Source organism: Cupressus sempervirens, chromosome 1 (assembly GCF_028749045.1).
Source record: "Cupressus sempervirens isolate cs-2001-9-10 chromosome 1, ASM2874904v1, whole genome shotgun sequence".
Lineage (NCBI taxonomy): Eukaryota > Viridiplantae > Streptophyta > Pinopsida > Cupressales > Cupressaceae > Cupressus > Cupressus sempervirens.
The window spans coordinates 53,432,479-53,447,104 of record NC_143118.1 but is presented as its reverse complement, the minus strand read 5'-3'; the positions used below and the strand labels follow the sequence as shown (position 1 = coordinate 53,447,104).

General features: G+C 33.2%; 1 protein-coding gene across 1 annotated transcript; it reads left to right on the top strand.

Annotated features, from left to right (window-relative positions):
* Nucleotides 1-1,496: 1,496 nt before the first annotated feature.
* On the top strand, nucleotides 1,497-3,449 carry LOC149576132 (non-specific lipid-transfer protein 1-like). Its single transcript, XM_089797107.1, has 2 exons — nucleotides 1,497-1,913; nucleotides 3,016-3,449. Exons 1-2 carry the CDS (start codon nucleotides 1,552-1,554, stop codon nucleotides 3,059-3,061), a joined length of 408 nt encoding a protein of 135 aa, XP_089653233.1. The 5' UTR covers nucleotides 1,497-1,551; the 3' UTR covers nucleotides 3,062-3,449.
* The last annotated feature ends 11,177 nt before the right edge of the window (nucleotides 3,450-14,626 follow it).

Here is a 14,626-nt window from a genome sequence, read left to right as displayed (position 1 = left end):
TCAATCTAAGAGGTGCATTTAATTTATCAACCCAAAGATGTATACTTGAAATAGTCGGCACGATATATGCACTAGGTTTCTTGAAGAGTCATTATGCTTATGTTGCAGGAAAGTAAAATGCATATAAATAACCTACACTAGTGCTGCAGGAAAGTAACACACTTACTTCTTACTGAATGAATGTTGGAAATGCAACTCTATTCTAACTTATATTTCAACCTAGACCATCCACTATAACTACTCTTGTAGATGCTACAAGAACATTCACAAAGTATAATGTTGTAGGAAGAAATTGTAACTTCTATATGAAATACTGAAAGTAAATCTACACTACTCTAATCTAATCTACCTCCCAAGTGGGCCCCTTTGGTTGGCTTTTGCTAATCTACTAATGCAAAATGTAAACAAAAAATTACTTCATTATATTTCAAAAACTCCTTACATAAGAACAATACATAAAATTGTAGGTAACTCGCTACAAAAGACAACAATGTTTTTTCATAAATTTTTTCCAACCTCCTAAAACTATTGATCCAATCCCTATAAATAGAGGATCAAAACTTGTTCTAAAATAGAAAAGAAAACAAATTGACTGAAGATCCGCTAGAGAAGAAGAGGGAAATATAACAACTTGCAGAATAAGCAATAAAGTTTGGGTGACTAATTCAACACAATAGTAAACACAGAGGGAATATAGCAATACATCATCCCTACATTCTTGGAATAATAGCTCCTCCTTTGTAGTAGCCATATCTTTTGGTGCCATAATGATTCCTCCACTGCAACTGGGCCTTGATGCTCCTTCTTGAATGTTGTTGACCACTCTCCAGCTTCTTCCTTTCCTAACAAGTTAGTTGCGATGCAATAATATTTATGCAAATAAGCATAATCAAATTAAATTCAAATATTAGAACACACATTCTAATGTTTATATGAAATATTGCATCATATATATAATATTGACAAAATATGACATATCTCTATACCCATGGTTTAATAGTTCTATTTGGACTTTATCATAAGTTCAACTGATTATGAATTCATAAATGTCCGGGCAGTATTAAAAACAAAATATTAGAATTAACATAAAATAGAAGCAATACTTGGCCTCATCAAATGCAATATATTAATATAATAAAAAGTAGATATATACTACTTAATTAAAATAGGCAAAAAGTTTAATCATACTTTACAAGGGTCAAATGCAATATATTATTATAATAAAAAGTAGATATATACTACTTAATTAAAATAGGCAAAAAGTTTAATCATACTTTACAAGGGTCAAAAACAAATAAATTTGAAGGATTTAAATGAGATAAATAATCTATGACAACACATGCAAAGCCCCGTAGGTGGTACCCATAACTGCAGCCCATCACATTGGGCTGGTAAACCGTATTCATTGAGGCAAAAAAAGCATGAAACTCTAACGAAACCAACAATTGGCTCTTCTTCACCCAATATAAATTCCCCATCTACATCATCATATCAACACCAATATCTCAGGCTTTACAAACTCTGGAATAGTAAGAAAAAAAAAGGACAAGAATGGAAGGAAGAGTGAGTGTTGGTATCTTCATGGGTATTTTAATGGTGATGAGTATGAACATGAACGTGATGATGGTGTGGGGTTCTGTAGCAGAATGTTTCAAAGCTACTAAAGAACTGGTGCCTTGCTTGGGATTCCTTATGACAGGAAACCCCCCTCCACAGATGGGAAGCCCTTGCTGTAAAGGAGTGCAAGCTCTGCATGGGCAGGTTAAGACTCACGTGGACATGCAAAACATTTGCCAATGCATGAAGATTGATGCCAACGTGTACCACCTCAATGATGCCGCTCTCTCCTCTCTCATGCCTTCTTGCTCCGTCTTCTTGCCCTTCAATCTCACCAAGTACATGGACTGTACAAAGTAAGCCATTCTTTTTCTGATCACTTGTTTTTTTAAAGGTTGGGTTAGCAATCAATATTTTTTTTTCTAGATTAGATCATATAGATTTAATTCTGATCAATGTTTTGGATAAAAAACATATAAGTGTGTCGATTCTATTATTGTCTTGTTGCTTGAATCAACCTATCTGATCTAAAAACCAATAAAAAAAAAACATATCTGATCTAACACATGATCATTATTGTCAATGTTTTGAATCAAACATAACAATCTATTGATTCTGTAATCTTGCTATTTGTTTTGATGATGAATCAACATGTCTGATCTAAAACATTATACTCAATGTTTTGGATCAAACATAACAATCTATTGATTCTATAGTCTTATTATTTGTTTTGATGATGAATCAACATGTCTGATCTAAAACATTAATATCGTCAATGTTTGATTCTATAGTCTTGCTATTTGTTTTTGATGATGAATCAACATGTCTGATCTAAAACATTATACTCAATCTCACCAAGTACATGGATTGTACAAAGTAAGACATCCTTTTTCTGATCGCTTATTTTTTTAAAGTTGGATTAGCAATCAATATGTTTTCTTTTAGATTAGATCATATAGATTCAATTATTGTCAATGTTTTGGATCAAACATAACAATCTTTTGATTCTATTATTATCTTGCTATTTGAATAACATGTCTGATCTAGAACATTATTGTCAATGTTTTGGATCAAACATAACAATCTATTGACTTTATAATCTTGCTATTTGTTTTTAGGATGAATCAACATGTGTGATCTAAATCATTGACGTAAAAACATATTGATAATTATAAGACATGTTTCTATCGACAATGTTTTGGATCCCACATAAGAATCTATTGATTCTATCATATTGCTGTTGGTTTTGATAATGAATTAATATATCTGATCTAAAATATAGGGGATAAAAAACTACATATATTGATAGTTATAAATAATGGAAACTTCATGAATGTGAACTACCGATGGTTTAGAGTGTTGAGAGAGATCATATAGGAGAAATCTGTAGGTTTAGTGTCTACTAATATTTGATTATATTGCATGACATTTGTAAATGTTGTGGTTTCGCTGCTGCAGGATACCTATGGAATGGAAGAACAGCTCCAAGATTTCACATGTCTAATTTAATGTCTACCAAGCACTCTACTCAAAGATGAATACGAAGAAACCGCATTAGTGTCCCGCAATCATTTAAACCATCTAAATGCAACCGAGTAGGAATTTTAGAATAATTTCCAAAATAGCTGAGCTCATAGCTCATGGAAGGCCTCTCTATTTTATAGAAGAGATTACATGTTAGGATTTGAGGGATTCAATATTTTAGTAAATGTATGAAATAAATAAGTGTTGAGGAAAGAAGATGAACCTCAGATAAAGATAGTATGGATGTAATAAAAGGAATATTAATTGTTTTCAGAAATAGTCTCGAGTCTTTGGTTGTTAGGTTCCGAACATAACTTTCACAACATTTTTATTATCTATCTGAAATATATGGAAAGCTTTTAAGTTCATTTGAAATTGTTTTTAAAATGTGGAGGATGATGGAATGGGTGTATCGATAATTGACCATTTTCATCTCTTTCACTAACTTGAGACTCCATTCAATATTGTGAGGGTTAAATGTTTTATTTAAAAGGTCTGTTTGGTAATGAGAATACAAGTGGAATAGGCATATGTATATTCTTAAAATTTTAAATTTGCATGTTCCAAATTAGAATTGGAATAGGAATAAAATTGGAATACATATTCCAATTTTGACCCAAAAATGAGCACTTGCTATTCCACCTAAATAGGTGGAATTGGAATATGTATTCCTATTCCATTTTTTTCAAATTTTAGAAAACATAAATTTTTGAGTCCATGAATTCCGCATCAAATTCTAGGTGAACCAAACAAGAATAGGAATACGTAATCCCATTTTCTATTCGAGAATAAGTATTCCTATTCCCATTTTTATATTATTGCAGCCAAACGTAATACCATAATAGACATCAAATGAATTCAATTTTGTTGATAATTTTATAAAATAAAAATAAAAATAAGATAGAAAAAGAGATAAAAAATAGATAGAAGAGTACATAATGTATGTACCTGAAAAATAATTATTGATAAAAAAAATGTCACCAAAATGTATATATTGTTATTAAAAAATAAAATGAAAGAATCTTTACGATTAATTTTAACTTTGTATCAACACTCCAACAACATTATGACAACAAACACAATAATAAGACAAATGCTTTAATTTTACAAACTATTGATTTTACAATGTTTATATTTTTTAAAGAAGCTTATTAAAAAGATAGAAAAGGAAAACAAATAATAGAAAGGAGAATACATTTAAAACAAAGTATAATTATAAATGTAAAAAATATCTTGAATAAAAATCTAAAGCCAAATTTATATCTTATTATACAATAAAATGAAAGAATCCACATAAACGATCCATGCTAAACCTCCTCTAATGCTTGGGAACTTGTGAAAGATATTTTTATGCACAAGGACTTGTTTTGTTCCTAGAATCTAAAACCAAATCTATATCTTATTATACTGAAATAATCCACATAAACGATCCATGCTAAACCTCCTCTAATGCTTGGAAACTTGTGAAAAATATTTTTATGCACAAGGACTTGTTTTGTTCCTAGAATCTAAAACCAAATCTACATCTTATTATACTGAAATAATCCACATAAACGATCCATGCTAAACCTCCTCTAATGCTTGGGAACTTGTGAAAAATGTTTTTGTGCACAAGGAATTGTTTTGTTCCTATAAATGTGAGTGTAAATGTATAGGGTGCACCCATTACATTTTTTAACTATATAATATTTTTCACATTTTGAGTATGTTAAGGTTTTCTTCTCTAATTTCTATTTTAGGTGCACACATTGTTTCAAAGACTAATGCATCACATTTTTTATTTTATTTTTAACTAGTTGTTGAATTTTAAATTAAATTAGTTTTTAGAAAGTAGACTCTAGATTCATTACACATTAATAGTTTTTGAATATCAATTGGTTTCATAAAATTTAGGTGTGCAACATTTTTTGGGTTTTATATCATTTTTTAAAGGATTTAGAGATGCACAATATATATCAAGGAGAGTGATAAGGACACTACAAACACATTTCCCTATAGCTATATTTTCTTACATTTGTTCTCTTTCTTCTTTTGGTGATTTGTCATTCAATCAAAATTTCACTAATAGGTGGTCACACTATCACATATAGTCAACCATGCCTACATCATCTCAACTTCCATAAAATGAGAAACTTGAAAACTAAACATATCTTCACTGTTGATGACAACTCTAACTTGTATGCCAAGTTACCAATATTCTATAGAAGCTAAAGATCCTAATAGTTGGGCAACAACTTGTTATCCTTCCTTTGTTGCCTCAAGTAAATTCTTTTGTATGATTGAACCATCAAAAAACCTAAAATCCCAATTTGTAGTTTCTTTTACAAATTTTAATTTGTTTCTTCATTTAGTTTGGTACCATGGCTAAATTTTTGTTGAGACCAAAAATTATTGTCTTTTGACATAAGATATTATAGATTCCATTGTGTGAACTATTGGTGGTGATAGTTGAGTCTAAATAATATCTATATTTCCTTAGTTGAACCTTTCTTGAGGCTAACTTGGAATCTATTGCCAATGATATTTTCTCCTTAAATTTGGTTGGTGTGTTCAATATTTCAAAAACAATGATTTCCAAGTAGATTTTTGCTATGTAACCTTTTAATCCAAGTAATCATAGTTTTATAGTAAGTATTTAAAGAGATAATTTCCCCCCAAAAAAAATGATATTGTAGCTTCTTTAATTCTTTAGTCACTATTGTATATTTCTTAAAAGAATCATAATTATAGAAGTGATAATATTCTTTAAAGACACATCTAAAATTTAAATAATCTCTTTTTCTCACTTTTAAATTTCCAAGAACATTCTCTTACTCGACTTGTAATGAAATTATTTAGTTATCTCACACATATAAAGATAACACAATATATTTATGCTTGAGTAGAATATGACTCTTTGAAGGTGATCAAATTCCAAAAATATTGCAATAAACATAAGATTTGCAATTTGATGTTCAACTGATACTCACTACCTCTTATTTATGGGAATAATTAGATATTGTCAATCTTCTAATTCCAAAAATACTAAAATAACTTATTATCAAATACTTAAGAATTTAAATATGACTAAAATTTTGTTAAACTTGTAATTATGATCATATGTTTTTGATATAATCAACATATTTATAAGGGTGCCAACTCCTACAAAGACATACCTAAAAGGCCATTTACATCACACTAGTGAAACTACTAGTAACCCACAACAAGAGTGGGTAGACAATTTTCCCACAAAGCGGAGATACACATGAGAATACAAGAAGAAAAATATTTTCTACATTGACAAAGAATAATCTAGGCAATATTATCATAGGATCCCCACATTAAGGGGGAAAAAGTGGTGAATCCTCTTTGAAAGACTATGAGAACTAGAATATAGAGTGCTAGCAAAGGTTGCATGCCATACTCCTAAGGTTGGAGAAAAATAGAAGCAACAAGTGAATGAGGGTCCACACAATTATAGAGGGCTACACTAGTAAAAGGAGGTGGGGTAGGATCCAAATGGCTATAGGAGGCCAGATCAAAAATAGGAGCATCATCTTAGGAGGAGTTATAAACATCCCATAAAGATTCATAAGAGAAAGAATCAAAATCTAGGATAGTTAGGCGATCATCATTGGCATCCTTCAACCGAGGTCACCATTAGCATTATTCCACCAAGTGGAAACACCTTTAGAACATTACAAAAAATAATAAGTGGTAAAGTGACCAATAGAGAAGCATCTAGGACATAAAAAGGGACACCCTCATAATCCTTAATTATTGATTCAATTACTTATCCCCAACCATAAGAACCACATCCCTAGGAGGAGGTATGGTGATGCCAATATAAACCAATATGCATGCAAACATAGAGAGATTCATTGAGGTTGTGATATCACCCACCTTTAAGAAATGACCTATATAGTTTCCAATGGCCTCAAAACTATAAATATCCAAAAAATGAATAGGAATATTGAGAATATGAATCCACACTTAATGCAAACTAAGTGGATTAGTAAGGCAATAGGAGACAATCTAGGGTTTGACCAAAAGAGAGTGAATCCTGAAGCTGACAACTTGCTCAACAAAAAATCTTGATGATTAGAGGAAATAAAAGAAGCAATAAAAAATTCCCCTAGCACACTATTTTAGTAAGTTGGTCATTCAAGGTTATAATAATTTGATTTCATCAATGGAGGTTGATTTTAGATATATTATTCTATAAGTAAAGTTGCATTGTAAAATCAAGTCTATTTGTGAAGTTACCCAATTTATTTGGTATTGGAAACATGGTATAAAAACCTTAAACTTAGTTTTTAAGGCTTTAGAGGTTCTAAAAATGGGTCAAGCCTTGACTAAGTACAACTTGCACAAGTTAGGTGCCATAAAGAAATTTGTGGCATTTCTGAGCTAGGGTCGCAATAATCAATCTAATCTTCATAAGTTGTGCTATTAGAAATGAGTGAAAAAAAAATCCTTCAAAACTTCTTTTGAGTTCCAAAAGTTTTTGGGGCCTACTCTAATGTAATAAAATATAAAAATAATTTATATTTTAGCATTGGTCGGCCTCAAGGTCTAGGGTTATTATTTCTAAAACTTTCTTGGATGGTGAAAAATTGCCTATATAGAGAAGGCTTATAGGTTTTTCTAGAACAGTTCTGGGATGTTGGTGGTGGTTCTAGCTTATAGGATATCATAAGGTGTTGATCTCAAATGGGTTTTGATAAGTGAGTGTCAACACACTTAAGTTACTTAGTTCATGCCAAACAAGTAATATATGTCAAGAAAATCATAGACCAAGCTGAGTCATAGTGAGTGTCGAGCCACTCATGTGCCAAGTAACTCAAATGTCGAGCATATAGTATATGCCTAGTGACACAAGAGTCAAGTAAACAGTGGATGTTGAGCAATGCAGGTGCTGAGTCACAGTAGAAAGATTAGTGCATGCTGAGCATTAGAGATTTCAGATGCCAAGTGACACCATTTTGACATATTTGTTTGTAATGGCATAAACAACTATGTAAACCATTTTTGAGCTGACTTAAGGTTGAATTTTGATATCTTGGAGATAAGGATGAATCTCAAGTTGGATTCCCTATGTAATTACATGTAGCAAATAAGAAAATGGGAAGGATTAAGCAACAAAATGGATGAATCTCAACCACAGATTCATACCTAACCCTAAGTCAATGAGTCTTATTAAGGATGGAACCCTAAAATCTTCATGAATGAGTGTGTAAGGAATTGAAGGAGCAAAGAGAGAAGTTTGCATGTGCAAATAGAGCATTCATGGTGGCTTAGAATTTATGAAGTGAAAGTACATTGCGAAATCTATTAGAGCATAACAAAGGATAGAGAAGAGTATACAACATAGAGACATCTGATCGAGAATGATCAAGAAGACATTTTTTAGAGCTGATCTATTATTAGGAAAATAAGTGCTAACTGTAGGATCAAAGATGAGGTATTCTAACTAGTGATTTCAGTCAAAATCTCTTAACAAACTAGTCCTAACAGACTATATGAAATCCTTTAACAGGGTGCTTACTTAGTTGTAAGTTAATGTCCTTTAATAAGGCACACTTCTAATAGGGTGTTGAAATCCTCTAACAAGGTTAGACCTAACAGTCTTTGTAAGCCTTTAATAGGGTAGACCATGAATCATGATCAAAATATTGTAACCTTCATTGGATACACTTTATTACTGTAGTAATGAAGATCTGTGGGTGTCATCCCCACCCCAGTTTTACTTTCTAACTTGAAATATTTCTAGGTAATCATATCTAGTGTTTTTTGTGTGAATTCTTACATGTTCACATGATTTAGAAGTATATTCTTTACATGTTATCTCAGTTTACTCATTGAATGTATGAGATAGATGCATGGTGAAAGTTTTATGGGTCCAAATTTAAACTACTGATTCACAATCCTCCCCCCCCTCCCCACCAAAAGAACTTTACTTTTCCTATTGTATTTCCAACATAAGGATAATTCACATGTAGCTTTGCATGTTTTATTTCTAAAATTTGTAATTCCATACTTTTAGATATAATAAGAACCCAACTTTTTGTTCTTTCAACTTGCTACTATTTCTTTGTTTCTATTATGTGTTTGTGTTATTAAGGGGAGAAACCTTCATCACTTCATAAGAAGATTAACATCATGAGTTGAGTTTTTTAAACCAAAATAAATATCAATTCTAATTCCACTTGATTCATTGTGTAGTTTTTCTAGAAAAATTTCCTTCCTCTCATACCTCAATGATTGCTAGGAAAAATAATTGGTTAATTTTAATTTTAATTTAATCAAAGGAAATTCATTCAACATACTACCTAGGATTGTGAATTCAACCAAACCCTTAAATTGCATATAAATACACATTGGGCCAACTTCATATGTTCAAGTGACCTTGCCAAACCTCAAAACAAGATCTAAATCTAGTCTACATGAGACCATGCTTACTAAGGTATATCTACACATGTCTTAAAAACATATTTAAAAGAATTAAATATATTTATAATTATTTTATTATTATATATATATTTTACATGAGATATGTTATAATGCTTATCTAAAGGTTATTGAAATTTATCCCATCCTTTCTACATATCATACTTGTGTAGGGAAGAGATAGGAGAGGAAGAAGAACAAAATTTCCTTTGGAAATGGACAAAAATCCAAGAAATACTATCATTAGGAGCACTACTAGAAGGGAGAGAAAATGGGGAACTCCTCTTTGTGACAAAATTAGTGCAAGGGGTAGAGTGTTTATGAGGCTGCATATCATCTACTAAAGGTTGAAACGGAACATGAGAAATAGATTGAGAAGAGTCCACATAGCTAGAGGAGACTTGATAGGATTAGTCTAGGGTAGTGTAGATAGTTGATAAACCCTCCTTGATATCCCATACTTACAAAAGTTAACCCTATTAAAGTAAAGATAACTTTTCCGTAGACTCACCTACCTATTCAAGCTTGCACGCTATCTTAAAACTTTATTTTAGGCCTCCTTAATTATTTACTTGATCTTGCAAGGGTTGGAAGCTCTTCCTAGGATGTCTTAGTCTTCTTTCCATCCATTTACCACAATCCATTCATTAGGTTTCTATACGATCCCTTCAAAGCCATGAAAAACTCCTATTAGACCCAGTAGCCCTCAATTAACCCTCCTAATGGACTAAATTTTGATTTGTACAAATCTTTCCTCAAGAAGGTTCCAAACAAACTCCAAATTGAAATAACCCTTTCAAAGGCCTTCAAGATTCTTGAGGTCTCAGATTCCCAAAATCTAACAGATGCCTCAACCTTAATTTTGATAGTTTTCTATGGTTTAATAATAATTGTTCACTACTCAACAAAAAATCTAAATCTTCCATTCAAACTAGCATTATTTACCTTGCCTGCCATATGCTTCAGTGCAACTCAAAAACTTCCAACCATACAAAAATGACTTAGATGGCTTTAAAAAATCATTTCCCAACCAATTGAACCAATTCCTACCCATTGGTAACCACCTTGTGACTTCTAACCACATTTGCAACTTTTGACAAGAAAAACTGCAATTTTTGCAAGATTGTCAATGTGCAATTTTTGCAAAATTGACAATTTTTGCATTTTTACATTTTAGAATCGGTAGGACTATACCTTATGAATCCAAATCATCCATGGAAGGTATTTATCCCATGTTTATACCATTTACATTCCTAACTACCCTTCTATTCTTATTTAGTCCTTTAAATCAATTATTTGCGCTTTTGCCCCTAATTGACCACAAATGCAACATTACATCTAGTTTCCTAACATGCACTACATTGGTGCTTCACATGCACAAGGATCCCATACCAAGGACCTATTTATTCCTCCTCAATATTATCATGACTCTTATTTCTATGTTATTACTTCCTAATGACCTATCGTAGGTGCTCCTGCACCATGCTCGCCCAATGAGCTGAAAGTCCTTCTAGGACTTTAAGTGTGAATCAGAGAAAGGTCAATGCCCTTCTTCTTGAAGTTTGCTTCAGCAACCCAAGTGGCTTGAATATTTATCTTTCCCATCCACTTCATGAGATGTTTCATGTAAGTTTTTCTCCTAGTCACCTTGTTTGAATCTCAGAACTCAAAATCTTCTCAACTTGTGGCTTGCTTGTAGATGGCTTAGGAAAATTTGATACAATGTCTTGAAGGTATGTATTATTTTCTAGAATGGAACATGAAATAAGACCCTTGTAGGCTTCCAAATCTACAACATTAAAGGTAGTGGATATGGCCATATTTTTTGGTAGATCAACTTGGTAAATATTGGTTCTATACTTGGCCAAAATCTTGCATGGGCCCACCTTCTGCATCTGCAACTTGTTAGATTCTCCTTTATATAGCCTATGCTGTTTAAGGTGAGCCATGAAATAGTACCCAACTACAAGTTGAATATATCTCTTCCTTGTATCTACCTATTGCTTCATCTTTTCCATGTTTTGCTCCAAGGTGTGTTTAACCATATCATGAACCTCTTTCACGGAAAGAGAAAAGTCTTCAACCACTCCACTAACCTTTACACCTTCTTTCATGTTCATTAGTTCAAGAATGCCCCCAGGATGCACTTCATAAACCACTTCAAAAGGACTCTTCCCAGTGGACCTATTTATATTATCATTGTAGGCATTCTCTTCTTGTGCTATAATGTGTTCCCAACTCTGACCATACTCCTTGGTCAAGCACCTTAAAAGGTTTCCTGAATTCCTATTAACCACTTCTGTCTGCCCATCCATTTGAGGATGATAGGTAGGTCCAAATGAAAGGTTTGTACCCAAATTGTGCCATAGAGTCTTCCAAAAATGACTCATAAACTTGACATCCCTATCAAACACAATGCTAAGAGGCAGTCCATGTATCCTCACTACTTCCCTAAAGAACAAATTAGCAATGGTACATGCATTATGAGTGGTTTTACATGGAAAAAAGTGATCCATTTTGCTAAGCCTGTCTACAATGACAAAAACATTGTCAAAACCCTGCTTGGTTTTAGGTAGCCCCACCACAAAGTTCATGCTCAAACATTCCCAAGATATTTGAGGAATGGGAAATTGTTGGTAGAGTCCTGCATTGGTGGAAACTCCCTTGAACTTCTAGAAAACCATGCAACATTCCACATACCTCTTTACATCCCTACTTAAGGTAGACCAGTAGTAAAACCTTTGGAACAAATCCACTATCTTATACACTCCAAAATTCCCACTCAAAGCACCATTATGCTTCTCTTGAATCAAGTTTTCTTTGATGGATCCCCTTGGGACACACAACTAATTGCTTTTGAATAATAGGCCTTCTGCAAGGTAAAATCAAAAAAATCATGATGAAAATGGTTAGTGTAATCAGTACACACTTGATAGGGCTTGGAAAAGTCTAGATCATCAGGGTACAACTCCTTGAAGTTCTCAATTCCCGCACTCCTAATCTGCACTTCTTGTACAATTAGAAACCTATGGTTAAGTGCATCTGCAACTTTGTTTGCAATGCCTTTTTAATACTTGATGGTGAAGGTATAGGCCTAGGTATATTCCACCCACTTCATGTGCTTGTGACTTAACTTTTCTTGGGAATTCATAAAGCTCAAGGCTTGATTATAAGAATATACAAAAAAACTCTTTAGGTAACAGACAATGCCTCCATTTCCACAAGGCTTGGACCAAGGCATACATCTCAAGGTCATAGGAAGAATACTTCCTCTTGGATTCATTCAAATTTTCACTATGAAATACAATTGGCTTACCCTCTTGGCTAAGGCCTGCTCCAGTAGAAAGGTTACTAGCATCACATTCAATAGTAAACAACTTCTCAAAACTAGGCAAAACCAAAATGTGTTGAGCGGTAATTTTCTGCTTCAACAACTCAAAGTTCCTAGCGGCTTCATTAGTTCACTTGAATTTGGCTCTAATCCCACCTTTAATGGTCTCCAACAATGGTGCACAAATATGGCTAAACTACTTAATGAACTTTCTATAAAATTGTGCTAAATCATGGAAACTCCTTACCTCTGAGGCAATCTTGGGTGTTGGCCAACTAAGTATGGCCTCCACCTTGCTAGGATCCATCTTGAGTTGCCCTTGTGAGATGACAAAACCCAAGTAGACTAATTCTTCCTTCATGAAGTCACATTTCTCAATATTTACGGTGAGATTAGCATCAGACAACCTTTTCAAAACCAAACTCAAATGCCTTAGATGTTCTTATTTTTTGCTACTAAAAATCAAGATATCATCAAGTTAAATGATAACAAACATATCGAAGTAATAAAAAAAACTTCATTCATGAGCCTCATGAATGTGGAGGAGGCATTTGAAAAACCAAAGGGCATCACTAGCCACTCTTACAACCCTTTAGTTGTCTTACAATCTATCTTCCACTCATCTCCCTCCTTGATCCTTATTTGATGATATCCACTCTTTAAGTCAATTTTGGTGAAGTACTTTGCATTGCCCAAACAATCAAGTAGATTTTAAATTCTTGGGATTGGGAATTTGTACCTAATGGTTATCTTATTAATTTCCCTTGAATCAATACAAATTCTCCAAGTATCTCCCTTCTTTAGCACCAAAACAGTTGGCACTGTACATGGGCTCACACTTTTCCTTATCAAGCCATGGTCTAACAATTCTTGCACTTGTTTGTCTATCTCCTCATGCTAACTAGGTGTCATCTTATAGGCTATCTTATTAGGAAAAGCTACTCAAGGGATGAAATATATTTGATGGATGATGGCTCTCTTAGGTGGCAATGTTGTCTTCCCACCACTTACAATGTCTTCAAATTGGTTTAGTAAATCCTACACTTCCTTAGGCAACTGTGATCTAATTGTGTTGCTTGTATTATGAGGTTTGACAATTATGGCATACCCTATGCCTTCTCCTTCCTTCATGATGTTTAGGAACTCTTTCTTACCTACCATTAGGACATTAGGTCCCACCAATTGGTTGCTTTCTCCTTCAATCAAATATTGAATGGTATAAGACTCTTCTCCTTTCTTGAACTTATAAACATCCTTCCTACCATTATATTGGGCATCCCTGTCATATTTCCATGGCCTCCCCAAAAGGAGATGACATGCATCCATTGGAAATATATCACACAAAACTCTATCCTTATACCTACCAATGTTGAAATCAACCCATGCTTGTTCCTTTACCTCATCATGCTGACCCTTATTTACCCATGTGATTCTATAGGGACTATTACGAAGGGGTCTTTTAAGTTTTAACTTTACTATTGCTTCCTCTAAAATTATGTTATTAGTAGACCTAGAGTCAATGATAACCTTACACACCTTATTCTACACCTTGCATTTACTCTAAATAGGGCTCTCTTTTGGCTTGGCTCCTCCATCATGGGCTCCCTTATGAGTGTTCCTCTGAACATTAGGTTCTCACCTTCTTATAAATCAAGGGGGAGACCACCTACCTTCTTTCTACCACCATCTTCTTGAGCATAAGCCACCTTTCTTTCCCTTGAGGTAGAAGCCTTCTTTGGACACCTACAAGAGGGATGTCCTAGTTGGTTATAGTTGTAACATTTC

Coding starts and splice junctions, on each gene's coding strand:
- LOC149576132 (XM_089797107.1), top strand. CDS start 1,552: ATGGAAGGAAGAGTGAGTGTTGGTATCTTCATGGGTATTTTAATGGTG. Junction 1,914..3,015: donor AAGTACATGGACTGTACAAA/GTAAGCCATTCT, acceptor TCGCTGCTGCAG/GATACCTATGGAATGGAAGA.